This window comes from Artemia franciscana, unplaced genomic scaffold (genome assembly GCF_032884065.1).
Source record: "Artemia franciscana unplaced genomic scaffold, ASM3288406v1 PGA_scaffold_38, whole genome shotgun sequence".
NCBI classification, from domain to species: domain Eukaryota; kingdom Metazoa; phylum Arthropoda; class Branchiopoda; order Anostraca; family Artemiidae; genus Artemia; species Artemia franciscana.
Window position 1 is genome coordinate 36,019 of NW_027062676.1, and position 23,955 is coordinate 59,973.

The 23,955-nt window shown below is 36.8% G+C and overlaps 1 protein-coding gene and 1 long non-coding RNA gene across 2 annotated transcripts in view; one reads left to right on the plus strand and one right to left on the minus strand.

Annotated features, from left to right (window-relative positions):
* Window positions 1-16,285, minus strand: part of LOC136041796 (uncharacterized) — a 28,934-nt gene extending 12,649 nt beyond the window's left edge. Inside the window, exon 1 of the long non-coding RNA XR_010621103.1 lies at window positions 16,027-16,285. This is a non-coding gene — a long non-coding RNA (uncharacterized LOC136041796). The remainder of the gene's footprint in view (window positions 1-16,026) is intronic.
* The window catches only part of LOC136041795 (general transcription factor 3C polypeptide 3-like), a gene marked incomplete at its 5' end in the record, with an annotated part of 171,234 nt that overhangs the window by 32,339 nt on the left and 114,940 nt on the right, over window positions 1-23,955 (plus strand). The window contains 2 exon segments of the mRNA XM_065726550.1: window positions 7,197-7,281; window positions 16,105-16,296. Of these exon segments, the coding sequence (XP_065582622.1) occupies window positions 7,197-7,281; window positions 16,105-16,296 (277 nt within the window).

Consider the following 23,955-nt stretch of genomic DNA (forward strand, 5'->3'; position numbering starts at 1 on the left):
CAACAATCCTTCAAACTGTGCAATTTAACTGCAATTCATCTTCATGAGTCCAATGTCTTTTAAGAATTTGAGAGGCATAGGCATCAAATGTGAATCTAAAACGGAAACTGACACTTCCAGTTTACGTAAACAGACTAAAAGTAATGATTTACACTTGGTTGGGAAAATAAATCATGAAATATTTAATATACCTCAATGGATGACTCCCAATGCTAAGATTGATATAAAGTTACACCTTGTCCTGTCTAATTTTATTTTGCGAAAGATACTTGCCACTGCACCTGATGCAACAGTTTCTCTCACTTTGGCAATACTTCATGTACGAAAACAACAGATTTTGAGTTCTGTTCCTTTGGCAATTGTAAAATTAAGAGCTAGTGGAAATAATATTTGACTGCTCGTTCTACACACAGTTATGAAGCAACGACATATTTCCACGGGTTGACGTACCTACATCGACTCTTCTTTTATCGATGGCAAAATTCCCTCAAAACTTGCATTGGCTTTTTAAAAAAATGCTTGTACAATTGGATCATGGTTTTATTTCCCACACTAATTTGAAATGTTTGGACTTTCATCTCTTGTATGTAAAGTAAATAGACCACTCTACAATTTATCCTATGATAAATCCTGCAGGACCCTATATGAATTGACAATGCAATCTCTAAATCGAGAGTTCAACTAGTAGAAAATGGTATAACCGATACAGTGTTACCAAAACTCATGGTATCATTGTATTGGATTTGTCTGGTATTCAAGATATGAGTATTGTCCGAATGGGCACTGTACGTTTAGAGTGTACCTTTGCCGAGTCGTCGGTAGAGAATATATCATTAATCTCTGTAAGTAAATTTGAAACCTATTGGGAAATTACTCCTGATGAAAGTGTTCTATTAGACTTGGCACTATGAGCACATTTCAAATAATTACTGTGTTCAACTTGGATCCGTACATGTCCAGATATAAAACGTATTGCATACCCTCGGATTTCCTTGAACTTATTCATAATGATAGTGATAGCATTATCTTTGCTAATAGTAGCCTGTTAACTGTAAAGACAGGTCATCTCTGTGCATCTTTAAAACAGCGACGAATATTAAATTTTTTGATCCTCTTCGGCTGCCGTATGTATTCTACAAGCCCCACATCAAAGAAACTTTTTGAGAAAAATGTGAAATCTATTGTCCAAAATCTGATACGGGTACAAGATATATCAACTAAAGCTGGGGTTTTCAGGCGCTACCATATTTTATTTTTCGATGTCTTCGCAATACTTACGGTGAATTTCTCAGTATTTATGTAGACAATCCTCAATTGAACAATTTTGAAGTTGACAAATACCCTTTCCTACCTGAATAATATACATTTCAGTGCTCTTAGAGTAAAGTACTTTAAAATTTTTGTGAGTTTGTTTATTATTAAAAAGTGTATGTGCAATAAAAGTATCCATTCTTTAGATTTTTTCTTCCACGTACAGGTTACCATCGACAACGATAAATGATGGCAGCTTGCCAGGATTCAGCTTGTTCCCATCTTGGCATGCAAAGTCAGGGCCACATTCTTACAATACAATGTAACTTTACTTTTATTGTATCTCTTTGTAAGTAATATTATTCTGATTCATATTGTAAAATTCATTTGTTTCAATTTGCTTATTTGAAGCAATGTCACACACGAGATTCTCATATGAAGAATCACTTTTTGTTACCGCCAAATAACAATCAGTAGCTTTAAAATCATAGTAGACAGTATATACACAGCGATGTCGTAAAACCCAGACTCCCTTGTTATTCCAACAATTGAACCATAGACCTGGTTCTTCCTCCCAAAATTGTTTAAAACCACGACGATACAGGCTCTAAAAAATAAACTAAAATCAGGTTTCGGGTTTTTTGCAATCATACCAAGGTAAATATTTTCCCATTGATCACATTTATCATAGTGACAATTGGAGCATAGGAAACCTCTAGTGTTAGAGTCACAAACATCTTCAAGATAGGAATTGCAGTCTTTAATTTGCACTGCATATCCTCTTTGCAATTTGCACTGATTACATTATCTACACTTTCATCATAGTCATCTGCAATAGTACAATTCTCACAGGATGACCAGCCCATCAGTGCATACAAACATGGTGGACATGTTTAGAATATTTCTCACTATTGACTGTCTCAATTCCAAAAAAACTGACTTGCGAACGAAAAAATGAATGTACGTTTTATTTAAGGGAGGAGTCATCGATTAACGTCACAAAGCCCGTAAATAAGCCCAAAGCTCAATAAATAGAACAGGATTTCTGACTTATTTACTGTTATGATTGGGTCTTCTTAGTGTCCAAAAGTAAATCCGTAATATCATTTTGTTTTGTTTCAATCAGTATGTCAATTAATTGAGTAAGAGCATCTGGCCCACGACGTAAGTCTCATGCAGTAGTCCAAAGATGGAGAACAATTTTTCATTATATCTTCAAGCATTCTTTGAGCGAATATTTTCCTTTGAAGAGATAACTCTTGAAAATGATCATTTAGAATTAAATATTTTTGTGAAGTCACAAGATTCCGCATGACTTTTTGTTTCTCAAATCATATCACTTTTAATCCTGACACTCTTACTGTCGACTATAGACTAACAAAGCTAATGAATGAAGGTTCTTTGTACTTTCTTATCTCCAGTAAAATATCCAACAAGATAAAAAACATTTTCAAAAATGGAAAAGTAACAAACTCACTCCTTTTTTATATATTGATCCAGATCATTTTCTTCAATATATTTCACTAACGCATTTATTCCATCTTTTAGTCTTTGTATATGCGTTATATTCACTTTTGATGCAAAACATAACTATTCTTCCAACTTGAAATTGTTCAATGATATCACCTATCTTGTAAATATCTAATCTTATTCAAGGGTTAGCCGACAACCCCTTGTAATTTCTAGTGCTATGTTAGGTGCTTTAGGTTTCATTTCACTGCTGCTAGTGCCGTCCACATTACCAAAGCTGCTAATGCCAAACATCCATTACTAAAGAATACGCTATGAACTATATCCACAATGATGACGCACTGAACTCTTTCTATACTGAGGTAAATGGTCCGTAAGCTCTAACAAAACAAGTGTCGCTGACGCTCAAAATCTGTTTTTGCTGAAATTATGAAGGTCCCTTGGAACCAAAACAAGTCTTGCGAAGTTACGTCATCTACGTAAGTAAACATTGTACTAAGATCATTTATAGCTAGGGTTTCCTCTCTTGACTCGTGGGCCTTGAGGGTATATCCTACGTCCCTTAGGTTTTTAAACAATTACATAATAACCAAGGAATTCTTGAAGAAAACATTTACATAAGTAAACAATTATGTAACAGCCAAAGCAAAACTTTAAGGTAATAACCTGGTTTGCATAATCAATAACACCTGTTAGTTTCTAAAGACTAAGAACTGCTTGCAATGGCGCTCGATCCTGGAACCCCCACACTACTTTCTTTTTCTTTTCTTAAATTAGGATCCCTTTGGCTCAAGGGATTAAAAATACTAGTTTTGAGTTTACTAGAAAGACAAATTTTGGTCCCCATTTTTGAAAGGGAATTATCCTAATTTTTATTAGATTCTTCTTTACCTTGGTACTTGGGGCTAAAAGCCTCGAGCTGATTAGAGACAGCAAAGTCTTCAGCCTATTTCCGAGTCTTTTAAAACCCTCTTCCTGCAAACGATTTGTAGTCCCCCTTAGCTCTGGCACCGATCCTCGAAAGTTTTAAACCAATCGGGAAAAAAAAGGAGTTTTCGGACTGCAATTGTGAGGCTTTTCGTGCCACCAAAGGAAAATTGGCTTCTAAATTAGGGCGCATTTGGTCAAGGATTTAAGATTTCAAGTTTTTAAGTTGTTTAGAAAAAAAAAGTTATCGGGATTTTTATGGCCCTGTTTTCTAGCAAAGTGATTTTTTTTTCCTGTAAATAATGTTCATTTTGATCCAAGGAATTTCTGATACAAGTTTCAAGCAATCGAAAAAAATGTTTTTTGGTTCCAGCTTTTTGGGGCCTTTAAAGCAAATTCAATCCCCTGTTTTGCTATGGGGCTTGGACAGTGGCCGTCCTAGCCGAGTGGATTGGTGCGCTAGATGTAAGATCCTTTGTCTGAGACGGTGAGGGTTCGAATCCTAGTGTTCCCAGTTATTTGGTTTGGGACGGGGGTCAGTGGCGTGACTCTGTAAGCTCAGCCAGAGTTGACCCAGCTCTAACTGGGTACCCGGAGAAATCTTAGGAAAATAAACAAGAAGGGTGTGCAAAAGCACAGACGGTTGGCCTCCAACCTCCCATTGCACTTCCTAGCTGAAGGGAAAAAACGGAGATCAGCACGATCGGCAGGGAATGTAAAATCCAATGCCGTATTCTTTACTATACTTTACTTTTGCATACAATACTTTAGTTTTGCACAAGTCCAGTGGACATTGTCCGTCATGAATTGAAACATAAATCTCGATTATCCCTTAGTTCTATGACTATCTACCTTAGTTCTGTCCTAGGATGGATGAATGATAGTCTATCTATCAACAGGGGGAAATGACATCATTTTTATACAATCCTGGAAAAGTGCCAACTTTGCCTCTTACTCAGATTAACCGTCTTGGCTTTTTCTCCAATTAGCCATGGCTTTATGACAACTTGATTTTCATTAAAAAGTCAGCGGACTCGGTTATTTTTGTTTTTGTTTATGAGAGTTCCCTTGACCTAGAAATTTCAGGTTTAGTTGTTAGAGAAAATATGTCTTTTGACAGCTTGTCGGGGGAACGCATAGTTTCTCTTGTGACTCTTTTTCTCTTTTGTACTGGGATCCTCTTGACTCAAGGACTTTAGGATATAATTTTTTAGCCATAGGAAATTCAGCTTTTTTTCGCATTTTGGCGGATATTGTACCGCCAAATTATAATTTCTTTTTTTTTATTATAAGCTCCTTTTCTCCCATGGACTTAAGGCTATAGCTTGAAGTGATCAGGAACAACAAAATTTTTCGCCCATTTCTAGGCTCCGCAATACCCTTCTCTTTCCAAGCAAAATATTTGGTAAACTTAGTTTAAGCAGCTCTTCTAAAAACTTGCAGGCCAATCGATATAAAAAAGTTCTTTTGGACCATTTTGGGTCCGCAAAGTGGAGGGGATGCAATAATAAAAAAAAAAGATTTTTGAAACTTTGACATAACGCATTTTTGGGGATATATATATATATATATATATATATATATATATATATATATATATATATATATATATATATATATATATATATATATATATCTTCTATATATATATAAAAATAAGTTGTCTGTCTGTCTGTGGATCAGGTGACGTCATGTTTCTGTGTTGACTGACGTCATGAAATTAGTTGTCGTCATTTTTGCTTTGACGGTGACGTCATTAACGGTATTTGAACGCAAAACCGCGCAGTTAGATGAAAATTCACCTGGACAGCGAGAGTCAAAACATATCAAAACTGAAAATGATAGCGATGATGATTGGGTTTGGGATTTTGACTTGGATAAGGTCATCAATGCCTACCAGATTTAAGTTAAAAAAACAAAGGTTCGTCGATATGTACTTCATAGTGACGCTGAAAAATAAAGAAGAAAAAGAAAACTGAAAAAAGAAAAAAGGTAAAAAACTAAAAAAAAAAACTAAAAAGAAAAAACACTCAAAGAGAAATTACAGACCGGGACACAAATGACGACCGAGACAGAAGGAATATAAGTGACGACCGGGAACCTCAAAGAGAAATTACAGACTGGGACACCCGGACACAAATCACGACCGGGACACAGGGAATATAAATGACGAGCGGGACACAACTTCAACCGGGACGCCGGGGGCACAGGCGGGATATATAAATGACGACCGGGACACAGGGATTGTTCGAATAGAAATTACAGACCGGGACACAAATGACGACCGGGACACCGGGACACAGGGAATATAAATGACGACCGGGACACTCAAAGAGAATTACAAACTGGGACACCGGGACACAAATGACGACCGGGACACAGGGAATATAAATGACGACCGGGACACAGGGACACATCATTAGAATAATGAGGTATAGATCTGAATACGGACTGTTTTTCCCATGGACAATTATATGTTGCATGTTCAAGAGTCAGTAAACCTGACAATCTATTTATATGCACAGACAATGGGACAGCGAAGAATGTTGTATATTCGCATGTTTTACGTAGTTAAAAACATATATTTATATCTATCTCTATTCACAGGTGGGACACAGGGACACAACTACAATGGCGCGTAACTAATATGGCGCGTAACGACTTACGCGCGCGGGGCTTGGGGGGCGCGAAGCGCCCCACCAACTAGGTGTTGGGGTTACCATTAACCCCAACAATGGCAGTATTAATGGCAGTTACCATTTATAAACAAAATACATCCATATAAGTATATAAAATTTGATTAAACTTAATTAAGACACTGAAATCACAATGTCGCTGCCTAAGTAAAGAGCGAAATGGAAAAAATGTTTCGTTTTTTTTTTTGTTTTTTTTTGTTACAAAGGCACTTCGTGTGGAAGGAGTTGTCGTAGAAACGTAAAAACTTTGGAAGGGTTATTCGAAGTCAGTGTAAGAAACGTGTATTATCAGGAAGAGCATAATATTTTAACGACCAGCTAAGAGTTTTAGATTCTACAGGTGGCGCGAAGCGCCACCCCAACAGCTAGTATATATATATATATATATATATATATATATATATATATATATATATATATATATATATATATATATATATATATATATATATATATATATATATATATATATATATATATATATATATATGTATATTAAAATATTTTTTTGGCTTTTTTCTCTTGTTCACTGGAGTATTAATGGACCGAGAACGGACCATTTCTCCTTTTGTAATATAAGCTTTAAGCGGATAGAAATTGATATTAGCAATAATAGTAGCGATAGTTATTACTCCTTAATGGAAAAACTACATTAATCCTCACTCTTTATAACTTCTTAATTGAAAAACTGCACCTCACATAGAAACAATTTGAAATTGTTAGCAAAACAAAACCTTCTTAATTAGATAGGATTGATATCTTCATTAGAATAAAAATTACCAGAAAGTTAGGGTTAGTATAACAGGGATATATATCACCTAACAAAATGTTTTATTCAACTTTCTTTTGCAGAATGTGCTTGCTCATGCCAGAATTCTGAAAGCGGAAAAAAAGTATGCAGAGGCGATTAAGACATGCCTAGCTCTAATAAAACAAGGTACAGTTTGTTCTATTGTTTTTAACCACTATTTGTGCTCTATATTAATAAAATTGTTTGTGTGTGTAGTTTTCTAGTTACCTATGCATGTGTGTATGTATATTTAGATACTTAGGAATAAGCTAAACTAATCAAGCTTTAAAAATAAAATTAATGCAGTATAATTTTCGTACCATGAGAATAATAGAAAAAAAAAACAATAAAAAAGGAAAAAGAAAACCGAGATAAAACCAAAAACTTGATGTCATAATAAAACTCGTTGGGAGGCCTGAGGGGCTCATTGTCGAGTTAAGTAAGCGGAGGGGCTTAACTTTAAACAATAGCCAGCAAGATGAGATACGAAAACCTGATGAAGTCGACAAAGCCCGCCCTTTTACTAGTTTTAATTTCAGAAACTTCTCAAAATGAAGTTTTTTAATAAAAAGTAGAAAGCTGCTTTAAACCAAAGACGAGCAGAAGCAAAACCAGCTAATAACCCAAATTTATACAAACAGAATCACTCAGTGAATAAATGAGACCCAAAACGAACAGAAAATAAAATCAATAATCAAGTCAAACTTATAACGAACAGAAATTATCAAAAAAGCAAGCAGAGCTAGTGCCCCCTAATGTTTCTAAAGGACAGAGCATCATTTGTGCTTTACTGAAAACAGTTGTTGTTTGGGGCAGTGTGTCTTTGTTTGTAATAACCTCAACAAAACAAATAGAAAATCGCCATAAAAACAAAGATTAATGAAAAGAACTAATGAAATTAGACTGACTGTTAAATATATAAGGATATTTATTCCTGAAAGTCTCAGCAATTTCAGATTTATCGGCGTTATAAAACAGAACACTTTTAAACTATATTTTGTGTTCAGTAGAGTGAAAAAAGCTCTGTCCTTAGGACGTTTAAAGGCGTTAACCCTACTCCCGTTTGTGGTAGTTTCTATTCGTTTTAAAATCGACTTGATTATTCATCAAAATTTTTCTTTGTTTTGGATTTCATTTACTCCGTGATAGTTACTTATATTTGTCTCAAGCTTGAATTATTATTTGAATTTATTTTTAAGTCTGAGTAAGTGCTCGTCTTTGGTTTGGTGTTGCTCTTTACTTTTATTTGAAAAGCTTCTTTTTTTTATTGTTTTTCAATTCATTTTCAATTGACATTATTTTCTTCTATTTGTTAAACAAAGGAATACTTCTTAAGTTTATTTTGGCTATTGTGCTTAAAATTAGGATTTTGGATGACTTTTTACATTTCGCCCGAAATTCCAAAGGAAATTTTAATAGCAAACTCCTTTAAGAACTTTTAAAGAAATTTCAAGAACTCTTGGTATATGAAGCGACCCTAACCTCCGTTATATTGTAAATTCTAACATATATTGACGAATAGTGATCGACCATTAAATGAACTTATTCTCATATATTTTGCTTTAATTGCTTGTTTGTTTAAATTAATGTATTTTGAGCTCATTTATGAAAAAGAGTTCTAAATGGCTGTTTAAAAATAAAACAAGCCGTTGAGAATTAAAGCAAGCAGACTTACTTCCGGGTGATGTTCCCTTGGTTGTGAAACGCGAATTGAGGTGGCTTTATGATTTGAAATTTTGAGCTGATGTAAAATATTTATGGCATTTGGTATTAACCAAGTGACATATCGCAAATTCTGTCGGTCTGTCTGTCCCGGTTTTGCTACTTTAGGCACTTCCAGGTAAGCTAGGGTGATGAAATTTTTGGCAGGTGTATCAGGAACCAGACAAGATTAAATTAAAAATTCAATAGTCGTTTCCCCAATTTTACCATCTGGAGGGGAATGGGGGGACGGTTAAATCGGAAAAATTACTAAAAATGAGGTATTTGTAACTTGCGAACGGGTGATCGGATCTTAATGAAATTTGATGTTGGGAAAGATATCGTGTCTCAATCAATCAAAATCAATCAATCAATTTATTGATACTAAAAGAAAAAACTATTACAAAAGTAAAGTGGTTACTAGGCCCAAGAAGCTTTGCTTGTAATGGACCACAGAGAACAAGAATAAAACACTATTATAAAATATATACAAAAAAAAACAAAAAAAAACACTGGAACAAGACAAGGACATTGAATAGATAGGATATTTAACAGATAGAAGATTTAGAAGGAGATTAACATATAGCTGAAAATGATTTTAAAAGAAGAGAAGAGACATACAAATTAGGAAAGGATTAATAAAGAGAGAAAAATTATTGAATTGGAAATACCCGACGAAATAATGCCTTTGCAGAAAGAAAAAGAGGGACATCCGAAGGGATGGAGTTCCATAATAGAATTGATTGATATACTGGAGACCTCTGGCTTGCTGTAGAAGATCGTTTTGGTAAAATAAATCGTCGAGAAGAATTACGTAAAGAAGAAAAGTACCTACCTGAGCCTGTCCGTGAGAAAAACTGCTGTAGGGGCGGTGGGAGAGTACCTAGAAAAGCAGAATGCGCAAAATAAAGGGTACTTTTACCTATAATTTGATCCAGCGGAGCTATTCCAGTATCATTATAAAGATCAGAGGAAGGGTAAAGCCGAGGGAGAAGAAAAGTAGCCTTCACTGCCCTATTTTGGGCTCTTTGAAGTGAGCAGAGAAGAGATTTATTAGTATTACCCCAGACAGAGCAGCAATAAGAAAGGTAAGGATAAATAAAAGCATAATAAAGAGAAACCATAATATCAGGAGGAAGAAATGAGTTAATCCGGTGCAACATTGAAGACATCTCAGAGCTCTCGTTTTAAATCCCTACCGGATTGGGTGACATTGGGGGGAGTTGGGGTGGGGAAACCTAAAATCCTGGAAAACGCTTAGAGGGGAGGAGTCAGGATTAAATTTGGCGAGAAAATTAAGCACAAGTCCTAGATACGTGATTGCCGTAACCAGAACAGGTCCGCTCTCTTTGGGGGAGTTGGGGGGGGGGGGGGGTAATTCTGAAAAATTAGGAAAATGAGGCATTTTTAGCTTATGAAGGAGTGATCGGATCTTATTGAAATTTGATGTTTCGAAGATATTGTGTCTCAGAGCTCTTATATTAAATCTCGACCGTATCCTGTGACATTGGGGGGAGAGCCTAAAATCTTGGAAAACGCTTAGAGCCGAGTGATCGGGATGAAACTTGGTGGGAAAAATAATCACAAGTCCTAGATACGTGATTGGCATTATTGGAACGGATCCTCTTCCTTTGGGGGAGTTGGGGGGGGAGTAATTCTGAAAAATTAGAAAAAATGAGCTATTTTTAACTTACGAAGGAGTAATCAGATCTTAATGAAATTTGATGTTTGGAAGAAAATCATGTGTCACAGCTCTTGTTTTAAATCCCGACCAGATCCAGTGATGCTGGGGGGAGTTGGGAGGAGGGAACCTAAAATTTTGGAAAACGGTTAGAGTGAGGGATCGGGATGAAACTTGGTGGGAAAAATAAGCATAAGTCGAAGATACGTGATTGAAATAACCGGTGCGGATCCGCTCTCTTTGAGGGAGTTGGGGGGGGGGGGAAGGGTTAATTCTAAAACATTAAAAAAAGAGGTATTTTTTAACTTACGAAGGAATGATCGGATCTTTATGAAATTTCATGTTTAGAAGGGCCTTGTACCTCAGATCTCTTATTTTAAATCCTGATCGGATCCAGTGTCATTGGGGGGGGGACTGGAAATCTCGGAAAACGCTTAAAGTGGAGAGATCAGGATGAAACTTGGTGGGAAGAATGAGCACAAGTCCAAGATAAGTGACTGAAATAATCGGACCGTATCCACTCTCTTTGGTGGAGTTGGGGGGGGGGGGGTAATTTGGATAAATTAGAAAAAAATAGGTATTTGCAACTTACCAACGGGTTATGAGATCTTAATGAAATATGGTATTTAAAAGGATCTTGTGCTTTCGAACTGTCATTTTAAATACCGAGCAGATCCAGTGACATTGGGGGGAGTTGGAGGGGGAAACTGGAAATGTTGGAAACCGAAAATCTTGGAAAACGCTTAGAGTGGAGAGATCGGGATGAAACTTGATGGGAAGAATAAGCACAAGTTATAGATACGTGATTGAAATAATTGGAACGGACCCGTTCTCTTTGGGGGAGCTGCAGGTTGTTAATTGGGAAAAATTAGAAAAATCGAGGCATTTTTAAGTTAAGAACAGGTGACTGGATCTTAATAAAATTTGATATTTAGAAAGAACTCATGTCTGAGAGCTCTTATTTGAAATCCCGACCAGATCTGTTGATATTGGAGGAGTTGGAGGGGGAAACCGGAAATTTTGGAAAACGCTTATAAACGTCGTAGATTCATGATTGACGTAACCGAACTGGATCCGCTCTCTTTGGGGGAGTTAGGGGGTGGGATTCAGTGCGTTGGCGAGTTTGGTGCTTCTGCACGTGCTAGGACGATGAAAATTGGCAAGTGTGTCAGGGAGCTGTACAAATTGACTTGATAAAGTCATTTTCCCTGATTCGACCATCTGGGGGGATGAAGGGAGAGGAAAACTTAGAATAATTGAGGTGGTTTTATCTTACGATTGGGTGATCGTATTTTAATCGATTTTGACATTTAGACGGACCTCGTGACTCAGAGCTCTCATTTTTAATCCCAACCGGCATTAAGCGTCTGATTTTCCTTTTAAAGTAATGTATTGATTCTTAAAATTTTGCTAGGGCTCATACCATATGAGCTCTTTGCTCTTCCGACCTCGTCACAAGTGCCATATGAGCTCTTCGCTCTTGTTAACTTTATATTTTGGACAAACATACAGTGTTCATCATCAGCAGTAAAACTCGTTTTACTTCTGATGATGAACACTGTATATGTGTTCGAAATACCCAGTTAAAAATTTCATATCTGTTCACTGTCGATTAAAAGGATTCATCCCTATTTTGAACTGTTATACTTTCGTCATGGAAAGGCAGTATGGTCTTATAAACTTGAGATATTGCAGATCCGCCCTTTTGACAACCCATATGCACATTGTTTCTTTTGGTTTTTGTCAACGCTCTCCACTAAGCTCCTTGAAAATCTCTGCTAAATACGCTTGGTTGCTGGTAAAATACTGCAGTTGCGCCCTTTTGACAACCTGGATATACATTATGTATTTTAATTAGTTCAGTATGCCCCTCATTATTCCCTGAAAGTTTCAAACTGATATCCTTGTTCGTTCCTGGTATATTGCTGATGAACCCTTTGAAAATATGGATGCGCATGGTACTTCTTGAATTTGTATAACATGGCCCTCAAAATTACCTGGAATTTTGAACTGAATGCCGTTAGCCGTCCCTGAGGTATTGTCGATACGCCATTGTGACAGTCACGATACACATAGTGTTGATTTCACGATACCCTAAACAGACCCCGACAGTTTCAACTTAATACCTTTACCAAAGGTGTTAACACCAACTTAACACTTCAATCTGTGCTATCAAACTCGAGTTTTCCAGACTGGACCGTATCTGTTTCGAACGCAATTACGAATGCCTTGAGGCTGAAAAAGAAAAAAATCGCGCGGAGTTGACGGTTTGTGTGCACTTCACCTTGTGAATGGTTTTGTATGGAATGTCAGCATTATTATACCAGGTCATACTTGTAGTTGGTTTTGTACGCGATGTTTTCTGTACAAGGGAACTTACGCCCATCATGAAAAAAGGGAAGTCATCTAACATATGCTCCTCGTATCGCCCAATTACAGTGTCAACAGTTTTATGCAAGGTTCTAGAAATGCTTATATTGTTAAATGTTTGACACTGTTGCCAAATACCAAACCTCCAGTTTGGTTATACGTTAGGGCTCGGTTGCGCTGACCTTCTGCTCGCCCTTGCTGCTATTTTGTCTGATTCTGAGGCAACGGGTGATCTACTAATTATTGGCTCTTTTGATGTGAGCTTGGCTTTCGACTCGTCGGTGCACGCGCAGATCTTTCTAGATGCGTACAAAACAAGGGCTATATTTGTGTATTGTCAGAGTATTATATTATATGTACAGTAACCTTAGAGCGCAATTCACAATACCCTCAAATCCGGTCGAATCTGCTGTTTTGCCGGTCCGTAAAGGAGTCAGGTAAAGTTTGGTTGTATCTCTGAACTTGTACAACAATAGTGTTCTGTCGGCGCAAGCCCGAGTAGCAAAGTGTTGTGTTTCAAAAGGGATTGATGTTTCGTTGATGACGTATTCTGACGACTTACATAATTTGAACAGGTCTGCCGATTGGTTATCGAAGAATTTTGATGTGTTGAATAGGGAATACAATAACGTAGGATTGTCGTTTGATATGTAAAAGTCTGCCGTCTTGTTTTTCAATGCGCAGCACTGCAACGAAAAAATCCCTTTGGGCAATTCAGTTGTGAAGCCATCTGAGAGTATTACTCACCTTGGTTTACCCATCGGCCGAAGCCTCCAATCCACCTGGACGGTGCTTGTGCACCACGTAAAAGTGAAAGTCTGGATTGCGTACAGGGCAATTATTGGTAACAGACATCGGTTCTGCCGTAAATATCTTACGTCGCTGTATAATGCTATTGCCCTTTCACATGTACTTTACGTAGCACCTTTTTGGAAATGCCTGTCGTCCGCTCAGTGTGCAAAAGTGAGAGTTCTGTTTTTTCGATTATCCAAGTTCCTTCTGAGACTTCCACCATGGACAAGTAACTCCTATATCATGGGTAATTATGGTGTATCCGATCTAACAATCCCTGTTAACCGTATCGCCGAGAATTTTCTGAAAAACGCTAAGGGAAGAGCGAACCCGTGACTAGACATCCTGTACAAGTAGTTTTGCTAATTTACACAATGTGTAAATACGTTTGGTGGTGTTCTCAATTGTGACTTTTCTCTTTTTTTTCTTTGTTATACTCTGTTTTAATTCTGTGCGAATTTTTGGGCAGTAAAATTACTTACTTGCTTACTGTAGCCGTTGCTAAGATTTTGCAGATGTGTCCTTTTGTCTACATGGATGCACAGAAAGTCTTTTGATTAGTTCGTATCCCCTAAACATTCTCTAACCGTTTCAGCTTAATGTCTTGGGGATTGCGGGGGAAGGGGTCGCTAGAAGGGTATGCAGGCGGTTGGATGCCCTCCAATTCCTTTCGACTCTTAAAAGGGCACTAGAATTTTTAATTTCTCGGGGCTCATTCCCCCCGGATTATTATTAAAAAATAATAATAAATTGATGCCACTTCGCCCTTTACTTTAAGAGTAGTATTGTACTGCCTATGATATAATAAACATGACTAGGCTGAGACTTGTTTCTTAGGAATTTTGGGTTCTCTTAACACATTCTATAACATGCCGGCAACAGTAACTTATATGGTATTATGTGACTGCTTATTGATTAATTTTTAAAAAAAATTCCAGAAAAGGTTCTGGAAAAGTGACGAGTAGAAAAGGTTTCCAGAAAAGTGACGAGTAGGATTAAATTCTTGCAATAATTCAAACTTACAACGAACAGAAATTACTTCAATGAATAAATTAAACCTAAAATGGGAAGGTTTAAAAATTAATAATTTACACAAACTTTTAAATAACATAAATCATTGTGAATGGGCAAATGGACTATAAGACGAACTAGAATTAAAATGGCTAAATAATTCAAGCTCATAACAAAGATAAATCCAGACAATTTCTTATGTATTATAGAGACATTAGGTTGCATACGCAATAGACTAAGAGATCCTGTAGATATAGTTTTAAGAAAAGTGTGTTAATAATTGAGAAATGTTAGAATCACCAGGCCCCTTTGGTTCTTAGTTTTAAGACTATGAAAAAGCATTGGGTTCAGCCCATAAAAGAGCTTTAGTGAAGGCCCTATTTGTGTATGGTATATCAGATGAATACATTAAAGTGATCAGTGCTAAGAAGACTAATATTAAGAAAACTTAGACTGAAGTTGAATGAAATGAAGAGGCGATCTTCTGTAACGAGAAGACCGAACAAGTGAATAGCTTCACTTGCTTAGGCAATATTGTTAGTACAGATGGAGGATGTAGCGAAGATGTATAAAGTGGAATAGCCAAGACCCAGAGCGTTTTTTCACAGTCGAAAAAAGCTTGGAAGAATCCCGAAGTAACTTTTTATACAGTTCCAGTTCTTGTCCTTTTTTGCTGCATTTTTTTTTTTATCGAATAACATTTATTATAAGTAGCTAACGCCTGGAGATTGTTTCTTGGTATTTCTTTATATGGGCTTGATTGGGCGCAAGAAATGGTCTATCCATAAGTTTTTATCAGTAAGGGTTGTGGGTTACATAAAAAGTGTAAGCTACCGGTATAAGAGTAGCTGGCAATACTATCCAAATGAGAATTCTGTAGGCAATAATTATAGGGTTACACCTGCTGCTTAAAACTGCCTGGGAAGTCTTGGATTTAGTATTACTTCCAATAGTTAATACCACGCTTTGGTATAAATTTAAACCATCTTCGACTACCAGGCCAGACAGTTGAGTTACAATTGGGATTTACGTACGTGGGTTTAACCGAACAAAATTATACCTGAAGTGAAACCCCTTAAAGCGGGACAAGGTAGCTCTTTGGTATCCCCCATGCCGAGAATACTAAAACTAAAAACTTTTCAACACTCCCAAGTCATACCATTAACTATTTTATTATTAGCTGTTGCTAAAGGCTGCTGCTCGGTTTTGTTGAACTCTCTTCTCTTTTTGTGTATATTTGGCGTTCTTATCCTTGGTTTTAGCAATTTAAGCAAATAAAGTATATTAGTTCCATTCTAAAAAGAATGATACTATTATTAATATTTAACATTCTGCACCTTGTTTAAGATTTGCTGATGGGGTTGATTCGTATTGCAGACATGTGTGTGTAATTCAACTTCTTTCTATCTTTCCAGCTCCCAAGTCTCATGAGTTGTACACTCTTCTTGCCAGTCTCTATGAAATAATTGGTAATGACGAAGGGGCTCGTCAATTTAGGAAGCTTGCTCAGATGATGATACCTGTAAGCAGAGAAGTGATTGAAGAACAGCTTAATGAAGCTCTTAAATCTGACGACTATCATTCAGCATCGTTACTTTACGGAAAACGTAAGTATGCGTTGCAATAAAGGCCCAAATATGGGTAAAACTGCCAAATAAATTTTTTTATAATATCTTAATGTAGACGGAGTTCTAAGAGGGGAATTAAATATTGTTTCGGTATTTCAGACTACTTTGTGACTACTTTCCCAGTTCTGGAATTTTTTTAGCCAGTCACTTTTACGTCAAAGGGTTATGTATATACTCTTATCCTCCAAATTCAGGACTCAGTTTTAAAGGGAATTATGTCTATTATTATAAAAACGTCAGTTCCCATTGTCCAAGAAAAAAACACGCTAAAACCGCACATCATTCAAAACAGTAAAATTAAGGATTCTAGCAGTTTTATTGCAAGATAAGACCCCTATTGCCATCTATGTAGGATACACATGTTTAATAATTCAGTATTCGTGATTACCTGAAGGGAAGCAACAGTTAAATTGAATTAAACATCAAAAATCACCTTACCATTCATGAGTGATTAAATTTAAGATAGGATTTATAAGTACGATTCTTTATGAACGAAGCAGTTTAACTCCGCTCATTTTGGGTGTCATTAAAGAGTGCACTAGGTGGCTTTGAAATGACTTCCAAATGAGCAACAGAACCAAAGCGGCATATCATCACCTGTGATGGAGCTGTGAAGCCAGTAATAATACAAAACTATAACAAACAAACTTTATTTAAACAAACAATTTTTTTTTATAACGGATAAACAAGAAGGTCTAGAACTAGACTAGAAAAAAAAACAACTAGAAAATGAATAAAACAACCGGTTGGTGGTGAAAAGAAACACCATAGATGCTCATTGACACGCTTAAATATTTCACAAATCCAGATTAACCACCTCACCAGAACACGTATCTACTCTGCGGCTCTAGGCAGTGTTATGCTGTACTTCTCGGAAATTTGGCCTTTGACCCAAGTCCAGCCGATGGAGGAAGATGCTCTCCAGACAAGAAATTTCTGTAAAATCGAATGCGTTTGCTGGTGATGTAGGATACGAAGCTTGAAGATTTCCTGGGATTTTAAAAGGAAAAGTTAAGTTGAATTTCAGATGCTAAATTTCGGATGCGATTTTTTCTCAGATGCTGAAAAATGTGTCTGGATTTTAATTATTTCGAATGTTTGTTATTATCAGTTTTCAGAAGTCTGCAAAAAGAGGTTTTGCAAGCATTTGCACGTGCTGAAAAGAAGCTAAAACCGAATTGGACAGAACTATTTAAAGATGTTTATCACGAGATGCCGCAGCACCTTAGGTGAGTACTCTGCACGAAATTACCTGAAAATGGTTCAAGGCTCAAAAAACATGAAACATATGGGGAAGTGTGGTTCTCCAAAAAAAAACTGTTTTCGCTGTAAGCGACATTTATGTGGTTTTGGTATGATCTGTATATCTTTCGAAGTCTATACCGTTTTCTTGCTTCTAATGTTAACATGTAACTCAGTTTCATATTATTTACTCCGTTTTAACTCCGTATGTCGTTTATTTTCTGTAAATCCTTATTACTTTAAAAAAAAAATTTGTGCCTTTATTATTTTTGTTGACCTGCAGACTTTTTTTTACGGTGCTTCATTATTTTTTTTTTTATTGGCCTTTATCAATTTCCTTTTATCAAGACTTTCTGTTTTTTGCAATTTTCTTCTGTATTGCATTATTCTTCGCTTCAAGAATACCAATTTCGGTAATGTGAGAGCTGAGCTCGCCAGAGGTATTTTGAGGGTAAAATCTTTTCTCGTTCGTTCAAGGGGTCTAAAAATGGGGTGAAGTTCCTAAATAATTACCGGAAGTTTGGTCATATTTTTCCATTTTGAAGGAAATGTCTCAGGAGTTTTGATAAATAGATTTTAATTCTTCAAAAAACAGAATTCTTCAAAATCCATTCACAGCGTCAATTTCAATGAAATTAAAAAAAAAAATTAGCACGAAGATTAGTCTTTATTTAAGTTTTTTCTTCGAGGAGTTAGTGAAAGTCAAATTGACTCAATGATTCGATCCCATCCCTTACCGAAATTATGCCAGGATTTTCTATTTTGAAGGAACTATTTTGCAATTTTGTTTATTTATAGATTGCTAAATTCCATTTAGAAAATTTTAGCTAGAATGAAATGGAGTTACATTCTTTTCCCCCCCTCTCTCTCTCTCTTTCCTGAGAAAAACCTAAATCATTTCACATCAACATTTTCCAATGGAGCCCTATTAAAATAAGCCTTTTTTTATTTCCTTTTTTTAGCTAGTGAGAGTCAGAGATATAACCATGGGAATCTAGAGACTAATTCAATTCCTTTACCTGCCTAAATTTCAACTAGAATTTTTCATTCTGAAGTAAATATTGTAAGAATATCTCCATTTATCAGTTGCTTAATCGGATAAATCAATTGTTAAAGCGGATTTTAATTCTCAAAGGATCCCTAATTCTCAAATTCTATAATTTTAAGTTAATCATCAAAAATTGTTTGAATGTGAGATATCATGTGAGAAAATGTTCCAATATAAAACATGGTATTATCATAAAGTAATGAAAGTGGCCTAAAAGAGAAAAAATCTCGACCACTTGATCATATAATAAATACAAAATATCTATATATGTAAAGTCATTGGAGTGATGAGGTATGGATCTGGATGCGGATTGTTTTTCCCATGGACGAGTGTATGTTGCGTGTTCGGGGGTCGGTGGACCTGACAATCTATTTGTGTGCACAGACAATGGGACAGCGAAAAATGTTTGTCGAGTGACGTCATGTTTGTCGACTGACGAAATTACAGACCGGGACACCGGGACACAAATGACGACCGGGACACAGGGAATATAAATGACGACCGGGACACTCAAAGAGAAATTACAGACTGGGACACCGGGACACAGGGAATATAAATGACGACCGGGACACAGGGACACAACTACAACGGTGACGCCGGGGGGCACAGGGGGATATATAAATGACGACGGGGACACATGTCCCCATGTAAACCCAATTTAAATTGTCAAAGGTGTTTTCTATAGGGTGTTGGCTTGTGAGATGTTTCAAACAGGCTAAATTGGATACTTAGGTCTACTTTTGCAGTATTAGCAGAGTTTTTAACTAGTTTTCTTATTCGTTTAAATTGTCAAAGGTGTTTTCTATAGGGTGTTGGCTTGTGAGATGTTTCAAACAGGCTAAATTGGATACTTAGGTCTACTTTTGCAGTATTAGCAGAGTTTTTAACTAGTTTTCTTATTCATTTGAATTGTCAAAGGTGTTTTCTATAGGGTGTTGGCTTGTGAGATGTTTCAAACGGGCTAAATTGGCTACTTAGGTCTACTTTTGCAGTATTAGCAGAGTCTCTAATAAGTTTTCTTCTTCATTTAAATTCTCAAAGGTGTTTTCTATAGGGTGTTGGCTTGTGAGATGTTTCAAACAGGCTAAATTGGCTACTTAGGTCTACTTTTGCAGTATCAGCAGAATTTCTAATAAGTTTTCTTATTCATTTAAATTCTCAAAGGTGTTTTCTATAGGGTGTTGGCTTGTGAGATGTTTCAAACAGGCTAAATTGGCTACTTAGGTCTACTTTTGCAGTATCAGCAGAATTTCTAATAAGTTTTCTTATTCATTTAAATTATCAAAGGTGTTTTTTATAAGGTGTTGGCTTGTGAGATGTTTCAGACAGGCTAAATTGGCTACTTAGGTCTACTTTTGTAGTACCAGCAGAATTTCTAATTCTGCACATACACTTCAAGTAAGAAAAATACTTATCTCTATAGTCAGAATTGCATCCTGAATCCAAAGTTATTGTGCATTTGCATCAGAAAGGAAATTAATATTCACCATATACAGACCTAGCCTATACCAATTCAGGGTATATATTTGCACGTTAGTGAGTATATGTGTATGTATGTGTATATGTGTGTATGTGTATATGTATGTGTGTATGTATATGTATGTATATGTATGTATATATATATATATATATATATATATATATATATATATATATATATATATATATATATATATATATATATATATATATGTATATATGTAAGCCCTATAGATAGGTAGAGTAGCTCCATAGGAGGCTTAGGCCAAGTAGGACCTTGTCCCAGTGGGGCCCATAATAGAAACTGGGAAACCCTCCCCTGGGGGTCATAATTTCAGGTGGAGGAGGAAAAAGGCCCCTCAAATGTACACTCAGCAGGGCCAACTGCCGTGTTCACGCGTCAGATGAGTTACAAACCTTCTCCCAGTAATGGGTTAAATTGCATGGTGAAGCAGAACACCATCGTGGGAGGATCCTCTATAGGAGGACAACTGCGGCAGGGCGTAAGATCCAGATTTATGGACAACGGCCTCTGTAAAGGGCTGCCTCGACCCTTTCGGGGTACCTGCAAGACTGGGAAACTTGCGGTCAATTTTTCCCACTTGAGGAGTGGCGCCCCTCGAGGAAATTATAGCTTAGTAAACAACACAGCACTCGTACGGGATTCTGATTATTGGATAATTTTCTGGGCTTGGTTTGTTTTGATGGGCGTTTTCGGGCTGAAAAACCTCTTCCTAGCTAATTTATCTACTATGGGCTGCCTCCCCGTAGTAGCATAATATTTGTAGGCATGAATATATAATGAGTCGGAGGTAATAGGCTTGGGACTGTCTGTGCAGGATTTCGACTCTTGTTGATAGAAGAGCATCGCCAAGTGCTGAAAACCATGTTGTGACCAAGATGGGCCCAGGATTGCACAAAGCCTCCAACTTACTGGAGGTCCCAGGGACTTCTTGCTGTCCGGTTCTAAGCCGGCTTAAGCGCTTCGGTGTAGACTTGAGAAGATATGTTGGTCCCCATCCTGCACTGGTATCCGGGATCACTGCTTTTCTTGAGGCCAAAATAATTTCAAAGATTTAAAGAACATGAAAATTGGAACTTGGAATGTTACGACGTTAAAAAATGACTATCGCATCGACATTTTGACTGACGAATTCAGACGGTTTGAACTGGATTTATTAGGAGTTTCAGAAACTCATATCCCAGGGGTAGGAAGCATGAAATTAGGTGACATAGAATTTGTTTACTCAGGAAGGAAGGATGGGGTACATAGACAGGGAGTAGGGCTCATGATGAATAAGGAAGCTGCTAAGTCTTGTTTAGGCTGGGAAGGTATTAATAATAGAATACTAATTGCTCATTTTATGACTAAAAAGTTTAGGGTATCAGTTATAGTAGTATATGCCCCCATTGAACCAACTGATGGAGATACTAGTGACTCAGATGAATTTTACTTACAGTTACAGGAGCAAATAGACAGGGTACCAGGTAGAAATATGGTGTTTTTGCTAGGAGATTTTAATGCCCAGGTTGGTAGAAATAGGGATAGATGGTATCCTAGCCTAGGTAATTTTGGTGTAGGAAAAGAAAACAGTAATGGCTATAGGCTGTTGCAATTTTGTAGGTATAACAACCTAGTTATAACCAATGCGGTGTTTGGTCACAAAATGGCCCATAAGTTGACATGGTATTCACGTGATGGTAAGACAGCAAACCTTATTGATTATGTTATTGTAAACAGAAGACTAGCAGGATCAATACAAGATACTAGGGTGTATAGGAGTGCCGTTATTGATGTTAAAAGTAAAGATCACCATCTAGTAGTGTCTAAGGTTAATTTAAAGCTGAAATTTCGGAAGAGTAACTCCCTCCCGGGAAGTTATGATGTTGGTAGACTTCAGGATGAAAATCTGAGAAAAAAATTCCAGGAACAGTTGAGTACTAAACTTGAGGGTTTAAAATTTGACAATGTGGAAGATGGATGGAATAATTTCAGAAAAACAATTTGTGAAGTTGCTGATGGTGTCCTAGGGAAGAGTGCTAAGACAGCAACTAGGAATATTAGTGAAAAAGCTTTAGGTTTAATAGAGAGTAGAAGGGGTTTGTATAAGAATTATCTGAGCGATAGGTCGTATGAAAACAAAAGGAATGTAAAGAAAGTGGAGAAAGCATTAAAATATGAACTAAGGAGATGTGAAATGGAGGCGATGGATAAAATTGCTGAGGATCTGGAAGATGCGGCTAGACGGCATAATAGTAAAATATTATACTGGCATGTTAATAAATTGAAAGGGAGTAGCCGATCCGGACTAGTCCCAGTTAAAGATAGAAATGGGGTCACAATTAGTGATAAGGAAAAAGTTAAAGAAAGATGGGTGGAACATTTTGAGAATGTGCTAAACCGAGATACAGTTGCAGGAAAAGATATAGATGAAAATGAAAAAGTTTGTGATACCTTGGATGTGAAGGAAGATTTGTTTAGTGAGGAAGAATTAGCGACAGTACTAGAAGGATTAAAAAATAATAAGGCCCCAGGTGCTGATAGTATGATTAATGAGTTCCTTAAATATGGTGGCTCTGAGGTTAGGAATAAGCTACTGAAGATTATGAACATGATTTTTGAAAAAGGGGAAGTACCCAATGATTTTAGGAAAACCTTAATTAAACCACTGTATAAGAAAGGTGACAAGAGTGAATGTCGGAATTATCGAGGCATTAGTCTGGTCTCTGTAGGTAGCAAATTACTGAGTAATATGATACTTTTTAGACTGAGACATGCTGTAGACAAAGTTTTAAGGGAAGAACAATGCGGTTTTAGAAAAGGTAGAGGATGTGTCGACCATGTTTTCACTCTTAGGTTAATAATTGAGAAGTCCCTTCGTTGTCAAACACCTTTGGTCCTTAGTTTTATCGATTATGAGCAAGCTTTCGATTCTGTTGATAGAACAGCGTTAACAAAGGTCTTATCGTTATATGGTATACCAGAAAAATACATTAAAGTGATTTGCGCTATGTACGAGAATAATACTGCTGCGGTTAAGGTAGGAAATGAGGTTAGCAACTGGTTTTGTATTAAATCAGGAGTTAAGCAGGGTTGTGTTCTATCCCCCTTTATATGGATCATTTTGATGGACTTCGTCTTAAGGAGCACAGGAAAGGCAATTGGAGACCATGGAATCAAATGGGGAGGAAGAACGCTCCTGGACTTAGATTATGCTGATGATTTAAGCATATTAGATGAAAGTGTGAGCAAAATGAATGAATTTTTAGAGGTTTTACGAGTTCAGGGTGCTAAAATAGGCTTGAAAATTAATGTTAAGAAGACTAAGTCACTAAGGTTAGGAATAAGTGAAGATGAACAGGTGACCTTAGGTAACGAAAAGATTGATCAGGTTGGGAGCTTCAGTTACCTTGGTAGTATTATTAGTAAAGATGGTGGGAGCAGTGAAGATGTTAAAAGTAGAATAGCTAAAGCTCAGGGTGTTTTTTCACAGTTAAAAAAAGTTTGGAAGAATAGAAAGATAAGCCTACAAACCAAGATTAGAATATTGGAAGCTACAGTGATGACAGTGGTCAAATATGGCTCTGAAGCATGGACACTCCGAAAAGCAGATGAAAATTTATTAGATGTTTTCCAGAGAAATTGCCTACGGATTGTTCTGGGTACCCGGCTGACTGACCGTATTTCAAACAGTAGGTTGTACGAAAAGTGTGGTTCAATCCCGCTTTCTGGGGCTATAATGAAAGAAAGGTTGAGATGGCTAGGCCACGTTCTACGGATGAAGGATGACAGATTACCGAAGATTGTCCTTTTTGGCCAACCGTCTGGGGCTACACGGAAAGCAGGTCGTCCTTGTCTGGGTTGGGAG